The sequence below is a fragment of the Rhinolophus sinicus genome, linkage group LG03 (genome assembly GCF_036562045.2).
Source record: "Rhinolophus sinicus isolate RSC01 linkage group LG03, ASM3656204v1, whole genome shotgun sequence".
Lineage (NCBI taxonomy): Eukaryota > Metazoa > Chordata > Mammalia > Chiroptera > Rhinolophidae > Rhinolophus > Rhinolophus sinicus.
The window spans coordinates 94870553-94892249 of record NC_133753.1 but is presented as its reverse complement, the minus strand read 5'-3'; the positions used below and the strand labels follow the sequence as shown (position 1 = coordinate 94892249).

Below are 21697 nucleotides of genomic sequence, written 5' to 3'. Positions count from 1 at the left end.
GTGGCCTTATGTAGTAGGTGTCCTGTGGGACCCAGTTGCGCAGTCTCCCATGTCACCTGAGCCTGGTACTCCAGGTGTGTCACTTGTGTGGGTTGTTTGTGCCCTTCTGTTGTAGTTGAGCCTTGGTTGCGGTTTGCACATCAATGGGAGGGATTGGTCACCAGAATGATCGGTTGTGAGGACTGGCCGTGACTACAGTGGAGGAGCTGTGATGCAGGAGCTGACCCTATGGAACAAGATTCACTTTAGCAGGGCTCTGGTGCCTGTCCAGTCTGCCCTTTGGGTGTGTCATCCCTGAAGGTGGCTGGGTGATGCTCCGACTGGGTCCAAAGCTGCCCACCGAGTGTGCCAGCCCCAGGGCTTCCTGGGAGGATTCCCACCACAGGCTAAGTTTATGTTGTAGCATGGTGTTGTCACACAACAGCCTAGCCGATTGTCCCCCTGTGTGTTTCCTTAAGGAAAGAAGGGTCTGTGAGACTGTGCATCTCTGGGACTTTATACTTCTCTCTATTTAGTCTCCAAAAGAGGGTTTGCAGCCAATGACGAGTAAGATTCCCCAAGGGGGGGGGGGCGCAACTCAAGCCAGGCGGAACCCTGTGGAGACCCCCATGAGCTGCCTTAGAAAGATCTAGGAAGGGGCCTTGCCCCACCTTTCCCCTGCCTGGGAAAAGCCGCTGCTGACTCTGGCTTTCCCCTCTCACCTAATTGTGAGTAGAGTCTTTAGAGCGATAAGATTAAGCTCTCTCTGCTCAGCTCTGTAAAACAATTTTGACATGTGATATATGTCCCTCAAGGGAGTCACATATCTCACCTCAAGGACTTTCTGCTTCGGCTGTTTAAAGATCAACATAATTGGTTTGGGTTATTTCTAAAACGTGATAAATGAGACTCACAGACCATGTCAAAAACAGTAACACTCCCTTGCATACTTATCAATAAAAACCGCCAGTTGGCTTAATTCTGGGCTCCAGTCTTTCATGACTGTGAGACCCCTGGCCTTCTGAGATTTAACTGCATTAAGTCTCTGTTTCTTACTTTCTTAAAAACTTAACCCAAAGCTGTCCCTTCTCTTACCCTCACTGCCTGTGTTGCACTAGACGCAACAGTATGGGTCAGAATATTTTTCTTTGAGGCTCAAATATATTTTACCATATATATATATGAAGAATTTTGATTCTGTCCATGATTAAGTCTGAAGATGTGACCAAGTCAAATGATCTCTCTAGGATTTGACTTCTTCATTTATAAATAAGAAGTTTGGGCAACATGCTATCTAAAGCTCTTCTGGCTCTACTGCCATAGGAACCTATGATAGATGATAGTGAAGGTTCTTTTCAAGAGCCTAGCTTATATTTTCCATTCTTAAAATTCTTAAATTAAAAAGACACTTTTGGGGGGTATCCACAAATAGCACTTGGGTAAATGCATTAAAAATAAGTAAACATATCTATTTCTATTTCTTGAAACATCAATTCAAATTTAAAATTAAAGGAGCGTTATATGTTTATTCGTTCATTGACATGGAAGACAAATCTGGCTTATTAAGACAGCTTCAATTATGACAGGGCAGGCAGAGGAACACTACTGAGACAAATGAAGTTGCATCACTATGAATTTGTTAAAACCCAGTGGTTCTCAACTGGGGGCAATTTTCCTCCAGGGAACATTTGGTAGAAACTATTGACATTCAGTGTGTAGAAGCCAAGAGTGCTGCTATTCATCCTACATTGCACAGAACAGCCCCTACAACATAGAATTATTCAGCCCCAAGTGTCAATAGTTTTGAGGTTGAGAAACCCTGATATACCCTCTCAGGTCCACTAACCATATTATATCAAGCTTTAAATGCCCCAGTTGATACTGAGACTAGTACCCTCACCACAAAATGTTCCTTTTGGCTTTGCCTAGAGTGAAATCATTCTCTCAGATGAAATTCTTTAAAGGAGTTTGGCAAAAACTTATTACTTTTGTGGATGCAGGATCCTGGATGCATTTATTCCTGTATTCTGAGTTAAAATCCAGCAAACTCAGCTGTTTCATGTTTCATATATTCTATTCCATGTCTTGATTTCTAAATATTCTTTTTTAACCTGTAGCAAAAAAAGTACCTAATATTAGGTATGGTCATATTGAGAAAAATGAAAACCCAGAAAGCTAGTCAGGTTTTCAGGCATCCCTGAGCACTATCAAATGAGAAAGTGTAATAATAACAGAGAGTTACGTGGTGGTTTCAAGCACCCCATCTGCTACTAACTAGTTGTGTTCTCTGTGTCTGATAGACTTTTGTGATGGGTAGCCTTTTCCATATTTCAAATAAACACCTGTAGCTGACATTTTAAAAAGAGAAATTTATTATTCAACAATTGAAAAGGAATTTCTAAAAGCTCCTGACATAAATACAGGGGACTATATTGACAAAAGCTCAAATGTGTAATGTTAGTCATTCCTACTTTCAAACCTATTGTCTTCTATTAATTACAGTGTGGAGCTTGTATGCAAAGATAGCCACCTCCAGTTCATTCCATTCCTGTGCATGCATGCCACTCACGTATCAAATGCTGTCTATTCCTTCATCCTCTCTAATCTTGGCTGGCCTGGGACTGCTTTGGCCATTAAAATACAGCAGAAATATTGTGCCAGTTGGAGGACCCATCTTTAAGAGGACTCATGGTTTTTGCTTTGTCCCTCTTGGAGCCCAACCCCCATGCTGTGAGGAAACCCAAGCAGCTACATTCTTGTGAAGAAGAATCAAAGGCTCCAGCCAAGAGTCTCTGCTGAGCTATCAGCTGACAGCCAACAACAAACTGTTTACCATGTGAGTAGGTGAGCTTAGAAGTAGATCTATTGGCCTCATTTGGGCCACGCCCACTGAAACCACACAGAATTGAGGCAAACTGCCCACACCTAATCCTGCCCAAATTACAAATTCATGAACAAATAGTTTTGTTCTATTTTTTCAAGCTTATTGAGGTATAATTGACTCTGTTCCTATGAATTTAACTTCTTTTAGATTCCACATATAAGTGAGATCATATATTATATGTCTTTCTGTGTTTTGCTTATTTCACCTACCATAATGTCCTCCAGATTCATCCATTTTGTCTCAAATAACAGGCTTTCTGTTTTGCTTATGGCTGGATAATATTTCATTATACACATCATACTTCATCCATTCATCCATAAATGGACGCCTAGGTTGCTTCCATATCATGGCTATTGTGAATAATGCTGCAATGAACATGGGATTACCAATACATCTTCCAGATATTGATTTCATTTCCTTTGGATAAATACCCAGGAATGGGATTTCTGGGTCATATTGCAGTTGTATTTCTAATATTTTGAGGAACCTCCATAGTTTTCTGTAATAGCTGGACCAGTTTACATTCCCAACAATAGTGCACAAGGGTTCCCTTTTCTCCACATCCTCACCAACACTTATCTTTTCTCTTTTTGATAATAGCCATTCTAACCGATCTGAGGTGATATCTCATTATGGTTTTGATTTGCATTTCCCTGATGATTAGTGATGTTGAGCACCTTTTCATATGCCTTTACCACTTGTATGTCTTCTTTTAAGAAATGTCTATTCAAATTCTTTGCCCATTTTTGAATTGGATTTTTTGTTTTCCTGCTATTGAGTTGTCTGAGTTCTTTACACAATTAGCTATTAACCTCTTATCAATACATGATTTACAAATATTTTCTCCTATTTCATTTGGTTTTGTTTTAAGTCACTAAGTTTTGGGGTAGATTTTTATCAACAATAGAGTACCAAAACATACATCAAAGTCTGAATTTAAAAAAAATGATTCCTATTAATAGCTCTTGTTAATACTGTATAAAGAATCATTCTATTTCTATTAACAGTAAATGTCCTATTATATATTGTTTTTCTTATAGACAGGCTCTTTGGGAGTTTGAGATGTTAAAACATAAACAATGTTAATTTTATAATCTGTTGATGAGATAAGTACATGGTTTTTGCTGTGAAGTACATGTGATTTTCAGGATTCTAGGACCGAATGTCTCACACCTAGCATCTTTTTTGTGGTGGCTTAGGCAAAACAAGGACATGGCATTACATGAATTTGGAATCCTTTACCTATTTAGAGGCAATTGTTTCCAATACCCTAACTCCCTCCACTCAAAGGAATGGAGCTGAATCCATACCTTGTGGAAAGGCACAGTTAGCAAAAAGTTATGGGGCTATAATGAGAAGCCACTTCAATTCTTCTTTGTAGTCGGCAGCCACCATTGCACCTTCTGCTGACTTTGTATTTCACGCTTACCAACCCTAAGCCAGTCAGGATTTAATAGGATGTCTTCAAATATATTAGTTAATGCTTTATATTTTACGTACAACGTAAGGAGCCTACGCTAGAGTGAAAGCACCAAGAAATTTGGAAAGTGTTTCTTTTTCTTGTTTTATAAGAACATTCCAAATATTAATATTTTTTATAAATTCTAGCTGGTTGTCCTGATAACCTTTAAAGTATAATTCAAACTGACAAAGGCTTACTTTATCAGAAACTACAATCAAATCTGACTGCTACAGATCCAACTGCTGTAATTTTTATCAAATGTAATAGAAAGTCTGGAGGCCAGAGGTCACAGACGATAGGCCTCTTTATCTATATCTGAAACTCATGCACTTTAGAAAAGATAAAATAGTCAATGAAAAGATTTGGAGTAGACTTAATATAAATATGCAAATTGCATTTAAAAATAGAAGACATAGGCAGAATTAAAAAATGGGTAGCTTATATCAGGAAAATCTATCCTATTCACTTTCTAACTGCAACGTCTAGAGCCACCGAAATGTTGAGTCACAAATATTTCTATTGATATCTTTGTGGCCCCTGTGTGACCTGGCAGTTATTTGAACAGATAAAAATGGAAAACTTTGAATTTCACCCAGCGAGAGGAAGTCATTCACAATAAAAGTAACTATACTTTTATTTCAGGGACAAGAACTTGATGTTCCATAAAGCTTTGTGAAGCGTGGTTACTATAAGAGTTGGAGTAGTTTGAGGGAAACTTTTGACTTCTAAAGGCAACTGAGAGAGAGGTCAGCAGAACGGATTATTGGAGTAGTCTGGACAAATGAAAATGTCTGCAGCACCAATCAACTAGGAAAGGGGACTGAAACGAAATGGGTCATTTTAATGGACCTGACGCCACATGAACTGATCTCATTTTACCTAGATTTGCTTAACCATGCCTTCCATGCAATCACTGGAATATATTTAATCCATGAATTGGGTCATTCAATGTCCAGTTTGGAAATAATAATAATGTGCATTATAAATCAGTATAATAAGTGCTGTCTATTCAGTACTTGAAAGAGCAGTTATACCATGACAACATGCATATGTGCATTTGTGTATCCATGTATACTTTGTGAGAAAGCCAATTTCTCTAGTTTGTTTTTGCTTTTATTGAATAAGAACATTTATTGTGAGATCTACTCTTTTACCAAAGTTTAAGTGTATCATACAGTATTGTTCACTATAGGTCAATTGCTCTTTTAATCAGTTTCTCACATCATTTTAACCAACAGAAAATAAAAGTTTCATAAAGTCAGGAAAAACACCTTCTGTGGTTAAATTTGGTATACAACCATCTGGGATGGGGCCTTGAATATAATTGGTACTAACCAGGTCTAGGAGGATTGAAGAAAGAGTACCATATATATATATACACACATATATATATATATATATATATATATAGTATATATATATATATATATATATATATATATATATATATATATACTACATCTTGTTTATTCATTCATCAATTGACTCTTGAGTTACTTCCACCTTTTGGCTGTTGGGAATAATGCTGCTGTGAACTTTCTGAGCCTTTTTGGGAGGCAGGCAAGTTCTCCCAACAGAGTAGAAGCATACAGGTGGACTAGATGGCTGATCTAGATTGTTCTCTGCTCTGAACATGTCAATGGAAGTTCTGGGTATGATGGTCATGTTATTAGACATCAAGATGCCATATAGGATAACTCCCTGTTTATAGATAAACGATAAACTGGGAGTTATGATGCCCTATTATCATAACTCCCAGTTTATAGATAATGGAACTGAGGTAGGTGTGGCAGTGGAGTTCCCTGCCTCAGTTAAATCAGTTAATAAATGGTGGTGTCAAGATTCGAACCCAAGCAGTCTAACTCTAGAAAGGGGACGTTTAGTTGCCCCACTAAACTGTCTTCTAGGGATTGAGATTTGCTGGGTGGGAGAGGGAAGAACAATAGCATATGTGAAAATCCTCCTGCCAGTGTCAGGGTGCCCTGTAAATGTTGGTAGAGGGTGTTGTTTTTTAGTGATCCTCCCTCCTTGTTAAAGACAAAAGCTTGATTTCTTAGCTCTTTGGAGGCAAAACCCATCCTCTTGTGGTCATGCGATCACCACCTCTGAGGAGTCCCGCTCAGGTGTGACCCAGGGCAGTTTCCCGGGGCCGCTCTAGCAAAGTACCACAAACTGAGGCTCTAGAACAACAGAAATGTATTGCCTCACAGGTCTGGAAGCCAGAGATTCTGGAAATCAAGGTGTGGGCAGGGACACGCTGCTTCTCAAGGTGCTAGGGAAGGCTCTGTCCTAGGCCTGCCCCCACCTTCCGGTGGTTTGCTGGCAATCTTTGATGCTCCTTGACTTCTGCATCATCCCATCTCTTCCTACATCGTCACATGGCGTCCTCCCTGCGTGCACGTGTCTCCAGATGTCCCCTTTTAAAGACACCAGTCATACAGGATTAGGGCCCACCCTACCCGGGTATGACTTCATCTTTAACTAATGACATCTGTAAGACTCTGTTTCCAAAAAAGATCACATTCTGAGGCGGGGCGGGTTGGGACTTCAACATATATATTCTGGCAGGGAGAAACAATTCAGCTCATGACACCTAACGTCTCCTCCTGGTCTCAGTGGCGCCACGACAAGTGGGGGCGAGAACGAGCGTGAGGACCTGGAGCAGGAGTGGAAGCCCCCGGATGAGGAGTTAATCAAGAAACTGGTGGATCAGATCGAATTCTACTTTTCTGATGAAAACCTGGAGAAGGATGCCTTCCTGCTAAAGCACGTGAGGAGGAACAAGTTGGGATATGTGAGCGTCAAGCTACTCACATCCTTCAAAAAGGTGAGGCTTCATTCTCAGGAGCAGCCTCAGGGATTTCAAGGGTGTTTGGGGCTATGGGTCTAAATACTTTTCACCCCCTTGAAACCTAATGACTCATGATTCTTTATTTCCTCTGAGGCCTGTTAGTAAGAATACTGGCCCACACTATTAAAAGGGCCTGGGTGTTGGGACAGATCTCAGCTGGCAGCAGTAATGAAATGACATGGCTTATTCTTAGTAAAGTCAGGCACTCTTGGCAGGCGAGTGGGTCGCCAGGAGGATTCTGTGCCTGGACAGGGGGACTCGGTGGCCTTGTGAGACACCTGCCAGGCCTAGGAGGATATGAAATCCAAGCTTTTCATTTGTCCAGTTCAATAACTAAAAGGAGGCAGGAGTGCTCAGAACTCTGGAGATGAGTCTTCTCCAAGAAGCCAGCGGTCTTTGTTTTGCTGTGAAATGCCCACCTCCTCATCTGCAGGTGGAGATCTGAGATATCTAATGATCGCTGCCATCTGGGCAGCAGACCACATGTCCCTGCTGTGTACACAGCCAGCACCTGGACTGTGTTTGCCCTGCTTCTCAAAGGGCTGACAGGCCCATTGGAGTAAGAACTCTGTGTCTCTCTCGGGGGAAGTGTACTTACTAGGATGGAAAGGCACTGTGCGGCCTGTTGCATCACGAGATCTGGAATGAGTGGGGCCTGGCCAAGTTGCCTGTCCACTTTGTCAGGGAGCACGAAGGACAGCTGTTCTCCCAGAGCTCTTCTTGCCTTGCCTCCTGGTAACTGCTCTCTTCCATTGCTCTCTATATTCAGTCATCAAACATATGCATCCTGTATACTGAGTACTGATTAGACACAGGGTGTATTAAATGAACTTGGCACTCCCCCTGCCCTTGCAAAGTCCAGTGAAGGAGAGAGATCAGTGAAGGATTACAGCATGACCATAGACAGTACCACAAAAGATAGAACAAAGCACTATTGGGGGTGAGTTGATCGGGGCAACTAACCCTGCATGGAGAATTGAGCAGTCTTCCCAGAAGTGGTGACATTGAAGTAGGGTCTTGGGGGAATGAGAAGGGGTTTTCAAGGTACAGGAGAGGGGAGGGGACATTGCATGTTGTAAAGGAAAAACTCTTCCTCCTGTGCATGTCCTCTATGCTCACACTGCTGCCACCAGATGTGGGGGAGAGAGTTCTCACACCAAGCGATTCTGATACCAGCTGTGTCTCCTACAATTTAACTCAACTCTGACACTGTCTACCTGGAGATAGTGTCAGATCCCAGAAGTTAAGGGCTCACGCCCACAAAAATGCCTCCCATTTCAGATGCCAATTGCAAGTAGTAGGTCCCCAGGTTACCCACAACTTCTGTCCAACTTGGCTACAAATTGGAGATTTTGACCTCCTCCCCTTGTATTTGATTATTTGCTAGAATAGTTCGCAGAACTTAGGGAAACACATTTACCAGTTTGTTAAAGGACATGATAAAGGATACAAATGAACAGCCAGATGAAGAGACACAGGGTAAGGTCTGGAAGGGTCCTGGGTGCAGGGGCTTCTGTCCCAGTGGAGTTGGGACATGTAACCCTCTAGGTAGGTAGATGTGTTCACCCACAGGGACTTTATGGAAGCCTCCTCACGTAGGTGTGATCAATTATTAACTCTGTTTCCAGACCTCCTCCCTCTTTGGAGAATGGGGGGCTGAAAATTCTAAGCTTCTAATCATCGCTTGGTCTTCTGGTGACCAGCCCCGATCCAGGAGCCACCTGGAGTCACCGCATTAGTACAAAAGATGTTCCTAGTGCTCTTATCCCTCAGGAAATTATATAGGTTTCAGGAGTTCGGTGCCAGGAATGGAGATGAAGACTATATATATATATATATTTCTTACTATGAATCACCGTATCACACATGTGCGGAGAACAGAGAGCACGCCCTCACATGAAGTATTTGTGGGGGACCTGGAATGAAGCAGTTAGTGGGATCATTTCCGCCCCTGGGACTCTAAGCTTCAGCCCAACTTTCTTTCCTTTTTAAGTTGCCACTTATGGATCCATGTGGGAGGGGTCTTCTCTGCTGAACAGAGAGGGGTCTTCTCTCTTCACTGGTTACAGAGTGGACACAGGCTCCCCAACACCTACAAAATGAGAGCAAAACCCTTTTCCTCTTAAAGGGTTTCCTGCTAATCATAGTAGAAAACTTATGTGACAAAGGTCACAAGCAGGGAAATTACAGAGTTTCTGGAATTCTCACAAAGCTCTAGTAGTTGCACGAAGTCCTCAGCACCCTGGTTCCTCTTCTTAGATGGCACCTGGATACTCCTCCTCAAGATTCAGACGCAGGCTGGGACACAGAATGGCTGAGATTGCCCAGTGGGTCCTCGCCACAGCTGCTTCTCTGGAGTGGACGTGGCTGCCCATCAGCTTCCCCTGCCCCCTGAGTGAGGCAGTGCTGGCCTCCCCTAGTCACCTTGTGCTTAGGCTTCAGGCTTAGGTGGTCTCTTCTCCTCTCCTGACTGCTCCCTTTTTGACGGGTTGTGTTCTACCCCCCAAGAGAACCACTGCTGGTTTCCCACCAGCTGGCACTGACCTGCAGCCATCATCTTCACCCTGTCCAGACCCCTACTTGACATCATCCACTTGAAGTCTGACCCGTTGCCTGGACACACTTCTCTCTGCCCTTAGCCTGTGTCATGGTGATCAGCCCATGGAGTCTGTGTGCAGGTGACTTGGGGTCCCTGTACCCTAAGCCCAAATCTGGGCCATTTCACCCAGAGGCCACAAGCTAGAGTGGATAGTACCCTCTCTCCAGGAGCCTGCCTGCACCTCTAATAGCTCTGCCTGCCAAGGTGCCCCCCATGCCGCCCTCCCTTCTTGAGTCCTGGGAAGTTCCTGTTTTGGTCTCAGGGTTCCTCTACAGAGCCACGGCTTTGGGCTGGCCTCAGAGGACTCGGGGTGATCTCGCCATTCCTGGCTCAGGCTACCCACTCCACCCACCTCCACTGTGTCTTTGGGATGACTCATTCTCCCTGGCATTCCCTCCACTGGAAGTGGGCCTCCTGAAAATTACTGTTTTACGATGTAAATATAGCCTTCACGTATTGCAACCCTGATACACACAGTTTCCACTCAGGGAGGAGGGGGACTGTTTCATCATTCTCCAAGGGGCCCAGGTTTAATTTGATTCTAAGTTGAAACAGTCCACATCATTCCCAGGAGACAGTGCAGTGAAATATGAAAGATCTTTTGAGAACTTCTCTGTGTTAAACGTAGAAATACAACTTCAGAGTAGCTGAGAATCTGTGAGTCCTATCAAAATGATAGAACGTAATATTTGCAATAATGACAGCACCTAATATTGAGTACTCACTGTGAGCTAGACACTGTAGTAAGTTACGTGTGTGTAGGTAGGTAGATAGATAGATAGATAGATAGATAGATAGATAGATAGATAGATAGATAGATAGATAGATATTCATTTAATCCTCACAACGACTCTATGAGGCAGGCACTATTATCTCCATCTTACAGATGAGGAAGGCGAGGCACTGAGAAGTTGAATAACTCCTCAGGTCTCACTGCCAGTTGGAGGTGGGCCTTCCATTTGTGTATCCAACAGCTTTGTTCCAGAGCCTGCAGATTTAACCTCCAAACTTGTGCCTGATAGAGTATTTCTGTGTCATGAAAGCGTCCCGTGGACAGCACTACTACAAACTGCTGCCTCATTTGACGTTACTCATTCATTCACTAGAATTGTGAGCAGCTGCTCATACCAGGTATGATTCTAGGTCCCTGTGTTCCAGGGATAAGGAAAGGAGGGAGGGAGATTACAGAGGACACACGGTGGACAGGACATGAGGTGCCATTTCCTATTTGCTTTGTGTTCTTCAGGTAAAACACCTCACACGGGACTGGAGAACCACAGCACATGCCTTGAAGTACTCAGTGACCCTGGAGTTGAATGAGGACCACCGGAAGGTGAGGCGGACCACCCCTGTCCCGCTCTTCCCCAATGAGAACCTCCCCAGCAAGATGCTCCTGGTCTATGATCTCTACCTGTCCCCCAAGCTGTGGGCCCTGGGCACCCCCCAGAAGAATGGCCGGGTACAGGAGAAGGTGATGGAACACCTGCTCAAGCTATTCGGGACCTTTGGCGTTATCTCGTCAGTGCGGATCCTCAAACCCGGGAGAGAGCTGCCCCCTGATATCCGGAGGGTCAGCAGCCGCTACAGCCAGGTGGGGACTCAGGAGTGTGCCATCGTCGAGTTTGAGGAGGTGGAAGCAGCCATCAAAGCCCATGAGTTCATGATCGCGGAATCTCAGGGCAGGGAGAACATGAAAGCAGTCCTGATTGGTCTGAAGCCACCCAAAAAGAAACCCCCCAAAGACAAGAACCAGGACGAGGAGCCCACTGCGAGTGTCCACCTGAACAAGTCCCTAAACAAGCGAGTTGAGGAGCTTCAGTACATGGGTGACGAGTCTTCTGCTAACAGCTCCTCTGACCCCGAGAGCAATCCCACGTCCCCTATGGCTGGCCGGCGGCACACGGTCAGCAGCAAGCTCAGCCCCTCTGGCCACCAGAATCTCTTTCTGAGCCCGAATGCCTCCCCGTGCTCGAGCCCTTGGAGCAGCCCCTTGGCTCAACGCAAAGGCGTTTCCCGAAAATCCCCGCTGGCCGAGGAAGGTCGGCTGAACTCTAGCACCAGTCCTGAGATCCTTCGCAAGTGCATGGATTATTCCTCTGACAGCAGCATTACTCCTTCCGGCAGCCCCTGGGTTCGGAGGCGCCGCCAAGCTGAGATGGGGACACAGGAGAAGAGCCCCAGAGCGAGTCCCCTGCTCTCTCGGAAGATGCAGACTGCAGATGGGTTACCTGTGGGGGTGCTCAGGTTGCCCAGAGGCCCTGACAACACCAAGGGGTTCCATGGTGGACATGAGAGGGGCAGGGCCCAGGTATGATCACCTTTGGTTTTTAATGCCAGCTCCATTGAAAACCACCTCGGTTTTCAAGCTTCTGACAAATACCTGGCATGACATAGAATGAAATAAGTCCCCTTTGAAAGATTTTGTATACATGTAGACCTCTTAATTTATATATTTGTAATGTATATAAGTTGTCTGGTACGCTCTGGGTTTACAACCATCTTCCAGTTGAGAACACCCGTTCCTCCCAGCATGGCCATCATTTTGACGCTGCCTGGCGTGTGTGAATTTCATGGCTCTGTACAGCTGTGGGACAGAGGCTCCTCGGGGAAGGCCTGGCAGTGGGTCTCTTCTTTGGGGCAGGGTTCTTCCCTCCGGTTACGGAGCTGTCCTCTGTGGGCCACGCAGGTGCTGCCTGAAAGCCCAGAGGAGTTCTCTCATATAATGGTAACTAATGAAGCCGGTAGCATGGTTGCTTCTAAGACCAAATGTATGTTTCCTGTCAAATGAATAAATAATAAAACACCCAACTGGGAGTGCCAGCTCTGAAGTCATAGACTGTGCCTGACAAAATCTGCCTGTCTGACAAGGCTGTGGTTAGTGTGTCCTGAAGCCCTGAAGAGTAACGGGGACACATTTCTTAAATGTGCCCGGGGGCAGCCCTGGGGCTCCTGGCAGCCTGAGGGGTTGGCAGAGCGTGTGCAGATGTTAGAGCATCTCTCATCACAATGAATCCTGCCCATGAGGCAGCTGAGTATGATATAAACCAAGGTCTCTAGACGTGCCCCCCTGGACTAGCAGTAGTGACATCACCTGAGAACTCGTTAGAAATGCAAATTCTCAGGCTCTGCCTCAGGCCCACTGAATCAGAAACTCTGAGAGAGGGGCCTGGAATCTGGATTTTAACAAGCCCTCCTCACACCCCAGGGATTCTGATACATGCTGGAATTTGAGAGCCACTGTCACGGTCAAAGGTGAGGGGATTCCCACATCCTACCCCCCACTTACTAGTTCTGTGTGTGACCTTAGGACAGTCACTAGCCCCTCTCAGCCTCATTGTAGCCCTGCAGAATGATTTGTCTCGATGTCAGTGTCTAGAGTGCAGTTGGCCCTCCATAAATGGTAGCTCATTGTCCTTGGGTTACTGTCCATTATTACTGGAAGCTGCCTTGGTGTCACAGAAAGAAGACCAGCCGAGATTCCAGTGTTGGCTTATCCATTTGCCATTTGGGGGGATTTTAGACAAGTCACATTCAATAGAATTTGTTAATAAGTATTGAACAGTGATTAGATACCAGCCACTATGCCAAGGTTTTCCCATGCATTATCTCATTGAATTCTCCCAGCATCCACACAAGAAAGGTTCAGATATTATCTCTGTTTTATACTGCAAGAAACACTTTATGTGGGTACCTTGCTGATGAACCCGAGCTCTAAAGCTCTGGCCAAACCTTCAGCGGGGGCATAGGCTTCCTGTTTGTTAGCAGAGCAGGCTTTTCTTGAACAGCTTGACTGGGAAACTCAGCCAATAGCATTTTTACAGATGTTTTGTGATTTTTTTAATGAAAACCAGCTCCCTGTCCGCATTGGGACACGAAGCCCGCTGGACCTCTCCACTGAGGTGCTGGCAGCACATTTGGACCCTACACACAGCCACAGTATCATCTTGTCTGCCCCCCACCCACACCACCTTCTACACACATATGCACGTCTGCTCCTCCTGACTTTCCATCTCACCTGGGGACCTCACCGTCTTCCATGTCCCCAGACTGGAAAAGAAGGCAGGTTCTGGAGTTTGACAGCCTGGGTTCAAATCCTAGTGACCTTTGACAAAACAATGACTTTGCCTCTCTGTGCCTCAGTTTCCTCTCCCAGAAAATGTGGATGATAATAGTCCTACCTTGTATGATTTGTCAGAACTAATTGAGTCAGTACCCGTAAAACGCATAGTAACTTGCACATGGTAAACACTCAATAAATGTGAGCGTCTCATATTTAGACCTTTTTCTTCACCATTTTCCACCTTCAGTGAACAACTCAGAGCTGTCAGTTCTAGCCCTGAAAGGTTTCTTACATGCTCTCTCACTCCCCACATGCTCACTTACATCCTTACCCCCTCCTCCCAAGGCCTCCCTGTGTCCAGTCCTCCTTGTTTGCCCCCCTTATAATGCCTCCAAACCCATCCGACTAGAGTTCTGTTCACATAACTTCCTTACTTAGAAAAAAAGTGCTGGCTGCCCCTTCCCGTGCCATGGACTAAGGAGCGAACGTCCTTTGCACTGTGCATAATGGGGGGGGGGGGGAGGCCCTCTGGACGTTCGCAGGGTTGATCCAAAAATGTGTCCATGCCCGTGTCTCATTTCCCATTGCATCACTCCAGGGTGTGTCTGGGTTGAAAAAGGCTCTGTTTGGTTTCTGCCACACAGGACTGAAACACGTGAGAAAGGACTCTTTGAAGACACATTGGTCACCAATTATTTTTAACTACTTTCCCTAAAATGTGAACTCGCCTTTTCCGATAGTATTCAGCTGTGTGTTCTATCCTTGGGAGTTGTAAACATGATGGAAAAGTACCCAGAAATGAACAGCCATGCTCTAGGAGGAAAGGACTGAAACAGTAGGGAGTGTCCACTTCTTGTTCCAGGCACTGAGGGCGATCCTGGCGGGCGCCCTTCTCATAGGGGAAACGCGATGCTGTAGGCTCCAGCCTGAGTGCTTCGTTCACATGTAGCTCCCCTCACAATGATGGGCATGTTGATGCGCCAGTCCTTTGTATGCTGCCAGTGGAGCGGGGCCATGCCAGCCACTCATTGCTCTGGGAGCTGGAATAAATGGGGTGGTGAGGGACGTGTCTGGAATGTATGCAGCCCAACAGGTGAACTAAGCTACTTTCCCTTGGACCCATTTCTAGGTGAGCAGCTATGTTTGCACCACACCCCGCATTTGGAATCAGCTATGGGATGAGCAGAAGCGAGCGAGACATGTGTCTTGTCACTGTACACAGTAGATAGCTAATTAAATTCCACAAGCCTATACTTTGGGGAATAGAAACAGTGGGCTGAAGTACTTTGGATGAAAGATGTATCCTAAGTGATCCTTGCCCTTATCTGTAACCGGAATGTGTAGTAGGTTCAGGCCTGCTTTCTAACCCCTGTGGTCACAGTTAACTCACCTTCAAAGATGACTTTGGGAAGGCCAATTCATTATGGCTGGTCAGAATGGTATCCCTGGAGGTGAATTCCTCCCGTGGGTTTGCTCTCTGGGCGCCCTCTAGTGTCCAAACTGGGACATAGCCCTGTCTAAATGGATCATAGCCCTGCATAGAGTCCAGCTTACACTTTCACGATTGGGGAGTAAGAAAGACCCTAGTTCAAATTGCAGCCTTGCAACTTGCCAAACTAGGATGCCTGTCTCACCTCTCTAGGCTTCCGTTTCCTCATCTGTAAAATAAGAATGATAATACCTACAACATTGTGCTTGTAAGGATTAAATGGGCTAATACGTGGAAAATACTTCACACCATCCCAACTTTAAAACATTGCTCCAAGCAACTTATCGTCACTAAAACTCTCAGCTATAAAGTCATCCTAAGTAAGAAGGATGGGAAAGACTTATCTGGAGCACTAATCACTTTACATTATAGTCAATTGTTTATGCACCATTTCTTTGCTGGATGGTGAACCATGAGGTAAGGACCACATTTAATTAAGTCTGGCCCATGGCTGGAGTTTGGGAAGTATTTGTTGAATGGATACTGAATAAAAACCTTGTTTTCCTCAGCTTTAAATATATTGTACAGTGTACTATACATTTAGTGTTTCCACCCATCCAAGCAGACCCGTTTGCAGGCCATACAGATTGCAAGGGCACTGCAATTCAGCTCTGTTTGACAACTCCGTGTCCTGAAACACTCTGGCCCTGGAATGCACCTTGGAGTGTCTGCATGTCTCATCGCAAGGTGTGGGAAAGCATATTGTGTATGATTAAGTCTAGAATGGGGACTCCTGAACTCTGAACCCCTGAGGAATCCGAAAAGGAGCGTGTGAACCTAGGACAGATGGGAGGAGCTTAGGAATGGAGGCCAAGTCAGGACCAAGAGACCACTGAAGCTGCCTCTCGTGTGTGTAAAATGAGGGTGATGGTCCCATCCTGAAGCACCTGGAATACACTCTGAAGGGCCAACCCAATCAACATGTGCCCAGATGAATTCAGTTGCACACATGTACATGAGTAATATGTCATTTCAAAAGGCCATAGGGCAGACTTCAGGGAAAGAACAGATAGCAAGCATTATGAATGCGCATAAATGTTTTCTTTATCCAAAAGCAATTCTTCTAATACCACAGGCCCACAACCAAGAAAAGAAAAGAAACGACACAGACAAGTAGATTTGTTCTGCTTTTAAACACAAGAAATATCATGTGAGAAATTTCAACTGTTTTTACTTTTAAGGAGCTAAAGTTTGGAATAGAAACTTGCTTATTCTGAGTTGCACAGCCTCTTCAAAGTTGGAGAAGCTGCCTTTGACATTGAGAACAGATTAGCAGCTGGTAATGGCAAATTTATAGAGTTCAACATCTGTTTTTTGTTTAGCGTAGCCTTACAACAATTTAAGGAAGATGGAGTCTATAAAACTCCAAAGTAGTCTGAAATTAACACCTTCAGTGGGGAACTTAATAATAGGTCAAATGAAATCGCTGGGCTTCGTGGTCTTTACAGATAGGCAAATAATCAGATTTCGGGACTATGAAATGATTGTGGAGAACTCCTTGGGGGCAGACTTAGTCTCTGCATCCACTAAAATCTTGCTGACCATCCAAGGAAAACAGAGCTAGGACACCTACGTGAAGAGCTGGGATCCCTTTGAGACAAAAAGGCTGTACTGAGTTCTTAGTTTTTAAATAATATAAAAAATAAAATCCCCATCAACTACAACATGTAACCTGTTTGAAACATCATATTAGATGTAAGATGCTGATAAAATTCATTGTTTTTAACTGTTTTCATTGCTGGGAATAAAGGAGTGAGCAAGACCCAGCTACATCCTGTACTCAGTGTGCTTTTATTCTGGGAGGAGGCAGGCAATACACCAATAAGCAAGATAATTTCAGATACCAATTTAGAAAAAAATCAAACAATGTAATGGTGTAGAAAATTATACCAAATGAAGGGGTGAAAGTTTATTTATTTTTAATTTTAAAATAAAAAATTTCAAGCAAAGACAAAAGTAGAGAGTATAAGAAATTCTAATAAGTTCCCCAGATTCAACAATTATGAATTTTTCCCACATTTACTTCATTTGGAACTTTTCCTTTCTTCTTTCTCCTTTTTGTTTTTCTAAAAATTTTTAGGGCAAAGTTTCTGGATTTAATAGCTAAAATATTTAAAAACGGATCCCATGCTTCGTTCAATTCATCCCTACATACTTCAGTATGCAGCTCTAGTAACTGAGGGCCAGATAAGTATTTCTAAAACTTTTGCTTAAATTTATAATTCCTAAAAATTATAAGTTATATAAAAATATAACTAGACATTTTAATAATTATTAGTTATATAAATAACATACAGTTATAAAATTGTAATTTATAAATTATAAATTATAAAAGAATGACTAAACATTATAAAATAACATTAAAAATAAAATTATATAAACAGCCCAAATCTAATCACCTGAACTTAACAACTATTTCAACTTAAGTGCTTTTTCTTCCATCTTTAAAAAAAAAAACATTTTTATTTTTACTACAATAGAATGTACTGTTGAAAAGTACACCTGTCATAAAGGTATGACTTGGTAAATAAAGCATCACGGAGTAAACACATCTGTGTTTACTACATGTAGTAGCTGGCACTCCAGGTGTTTTTTCTTTTAATTTATTTATTGAAGAAATTCATCATCATCCTGTAATTTCCCACATACTGGATTCATTCAAGACTGAATCCAGTCTAGACCAGAATCTAGACTGAATTCTAGACTGAATCTAGACCAGAGTCAGGATTAATAATAGTCCGAGCCATAACGGAAAGGAAAACCAGTACTGCTGATCCTGTCTTTATTTAAAATGTTGATATTTAGTTCATCATGAATTTTTTGCATTAATTTTGAGTTTTTAAAATATTGCATTAAGATTTTATTTGTCAGAGCGGCCGGATAGCTCAGTTGGTTAGAGCGCGAGCGCTGAACAACACGGTTGCCAGTTCGATTCCCACCTGGGCCAGTGAGCTGTGCCCTCCACAACTGGATTGAAGACAACGAGCTGCTGCTGAGCTTACGGAGTGGCGGCCGGGTGGCTCAGTTGGTTAGAGCGCAAGCTCTCAACAAGGTTGCCGGTTCAATTCCCACATGGGATGGTGGGCTGCACCTCCTGCAACTAAAGATTGAAAACGGCAACTGGACTTGGAGCTGAGCTGCGCCCTCTACAAGTAGATTGAAGGACAATGACTTGGAGCTGATTGGCCCTGGAGAAACACAGTGTTCCCCAATAAAAAAATAAATGAAAAAGAGATGTTATTTGTCTTGATCACTGAGGTTTTTGGCCTCTACTAACTAGTGGCGTCATCCCTGGCTAGAGGCTTGGTCAGTCTCAGGTTCAATTTTTTGCCAAGGATGCTACTTCACAGCCGACTGTGTATCCCTCTTGCATCACATTAAGAGGACTTGCCTGGCTGTGTCTCTCTTTTCTAATGTTAAGCATGGTCAGCGAAGGATGTCAGCTCTGAGCACAACTGTTCCATATTGTACTGGAAATCCTAGCAAGTGTAATTAGACAAGATATAAAAGGCATTCAGAATGAAATGGAAGAAATAAAACTAGTCTCTATCACAGGTGAGATGTAGAAAATCCCAAGAAATCTACAAAAAAAGAAAAAAAAACGCTTCTAGAACTAAGTGTGTATAGCAAGGTCATGGAATAAGTCAACATACAAAAATCAATCATTTTTCTATACCTACAAATGAACAATTGGAAACTGAAATTTAAAAGAACATTACCATTTATAGTACGTAGCTCCAAAAAGAATATGATATACTTATTATAACTTTAACAAAATATGTGCAGGATCTATATGGTGAAAATTACAAAACACTGATGAAAGAAATCAAAGAAGACCTAAATAAACAAGGGGACTTATTCTGTTCATGTATTAGAAGATTCATTATAATTAAATGTTAAACTTACCCAATTGATCTGTAGATTAAAGGCAATGCCAAGGGAATCCCACTATGATTCTTTGTAGGTATAGACAAGCTGATTATAAAATTTACATGTAAAAGTCAAGAAACTAGGTCTTCCAAAATAATTTTGAGAAAGAAGAACAAGTTGCAAGACTCACCCTACCTGATTTTAATATATACTATAAAATAAAACTACAGTGATCAAAACAGGATAGTAAGGACTCAAAAATAGACATAGGTAAGTGGAACAGCATAGAGACTCCAGAAATAGATCCATAAAACATGGTCAAATTTAAAGAGTTTTGTTGAGGTATAATTGACTTACACCAAATTGTACAAATTTAAAGGGTACAATTTGATAAATTTTGACATGTATAGGTCTGTAAAACCATCACCTCAATCAAGATAATGAACATATCCATTATCCCTAACAGTTTCCTTGCCTCTTTTGGTAATCCTTTCTCCCTACCCCTCTCCACCTACGTGTTTTATCTCCTGGTAATCACTGATCTGCTTTCCATCATTTATGTTAGTTTACATTTGTTGAAATTTAATATTAATGGAATCATGCGTAGTGTACTTTTTTGTCTCGCTTCCTGAATTCGACATAATTGTTTTGAGAATCATCCATGTTGTAGCATGCATCAATAGTTCATTCCTTTTTATTGCTGTGCTGTATTCCATTGTATCCATTTTGCATATCCATTCAGTTGTTGATGGGCATTTAGGCTGTCTCATGTTTTGGCTATTACAAATAAAGCTGCCATGAACATTCATGTACGAGTTTTTGGACATGTGTCTGGACTTATGTTTCCATTTCTCTTTGTAAATAGGAGTAGAATGGCTGAAAGAAGTGGTAATTGTGTGTTTAACTTTTAAAGAAACTGACAAACTCTTTTCAAACTGTTTGTACCATTTTATATTCCCACCAGCAGTGTCCGAGTTTCAGCTCTGTCACATCTTCACCAACACTTAATTTTAGCCAGTCTAAAAGGTGTGTGGTGATAACTCATTGTGGTTTTAATTTGCATTTTTTTAAACATTGAAGGTCTTTTCCTGATGTTGAAGACCTTTCTACATGCTTATTTGCCATCTATATATCTTCTTTTATGAAGTGTCTGTTCAAAGTTTTGACAAAGGTATGAGAGAAGTTCAATAGATTTTCTTTTCAACAGATGGTGGTGGAACAATTGAATATTCATATGCAAAGTTTGAACCTCAACCTACACCTCACATCAAATACAAAAATTAAATGAAAGTGAATCCCAGATCTAAATGTAAAATTAAAAAACTATAATACTCAGATTAAAAAATAAGAGAAAATCTTCATGCTCTTGGATTGAAAAAGAAATCCTTTAAAAATGTTGATAAATTGGAATTAATTGAATTAAAGCTTTTTGCTCTGTGAAAGACACTATTAAGAGAATGAAAAGATGAGCCACGAACTGGAAGGAAATATTTGCAAATCACATATCCAACAAAAGATTTGTTGTATCCAGAATATATAAAGAACTCTCCCAACTCAACAATAAGAAAGCAAACAACCTACATTTTTAAATGGGCAAAAGACTTGAACACACACCTCACCAGAGAAGATACACAGATGGCAAATAAACATATGAACAGCTGCTCACATCATTCGTCATTAGGGAAATTCAGATGAAAAGCCAGAATGGGATACTATTACATACCTATTAGAATGGCTAATATAAAAGGTTCTGATACTATGAAGTGCTGATAAGGATGTGGAGCAACTGGAACTCTTGTGCATGGCTGGTGGGAAGGCAACATGGGACAGAACAGGCACTCTGGAGAACAGTTTGATATTTTCTTACAAAATTAAACATAATACTTCACATTTGACCCAGCAATCTCATCTGTGGGTATTTATCATTGAGAAGTGAAAACTTATGCTCACACGAAAACCTACACACTAATATTTAATAGCAGCATTATGAATAATTGCCCCCAACTGGAAACTATTCAAATATTCTTCAATAAGTAAATGGATTAAAAAAAATGTGCTGCATCCATACAATGGAATACTACTCAGCGATGAGAAGGAGTGGGCTATTGCTACACGCAACAAGGTGGATAAATCGTAAATGCATTATGCTACATGAAAGAAACCAGTCTTAAAAGAGTACATGCTGAATTGTTCACTTCATGTGAGTCTGGAAAAGGCAAAACTCTAGGAACAGAGCTGTGGTTGCAAGAGGGTGGGAGCAGGAAGAGATTATAGAGCGGCAGCATGAGGGGTTTCTTTTGGGAACTGGACTCATTCTGTGTCCTGTTTGTGGTGATGATTACAAGAATCTATGCATGTTTTAAACCTCGAAAACAATGGAAGTGAAGCTGATGTATGTGAAGTTTTAAAAAGTAATAAAAAAGATTGATGGGCGGTTTCAGGTGTTTGTGCAGCCTGATCCATCCTTCTTAGTCCCCTAAACCTGAAATACGTGGTGAATAAA

General features: G+C 42.5%; 1 protein-coding gene across 2 annotated transcripts in view; it reads left to right on the top strand.

The window, feature by feature from the left end:
* The window catches only part of LARP6 (La ribonucleoprotein 6, translational regulator), a 31239-nt gene extending 18630 nt beyond the window's left edge, over positions 1–12609 (top strand). Inside the window, exons 2-3 of one of the 2 annotated variants that reach the window (XM_074328205.1) lie at positions 6942–7152; positions 11022–12609. In XM_074328205.1, coding sequence (XP_074184306.1) covers positions 6942–7152; positions 11022–12089 — 1279 coding nt within the window. In that variant the 3' untranslated portion in view covers positions 12090–12609. Of the gene's footprint in view, positions 1–6941; positions 7153–10743; positions 10907–11021 lie in introns of those variants that run through there. The other variant, XM_074328206.1, reaches the window with a different exon arrangement.
* The last annotated feature ends 9088 nt before the right edge of the window (positions 12610–21697 follow it).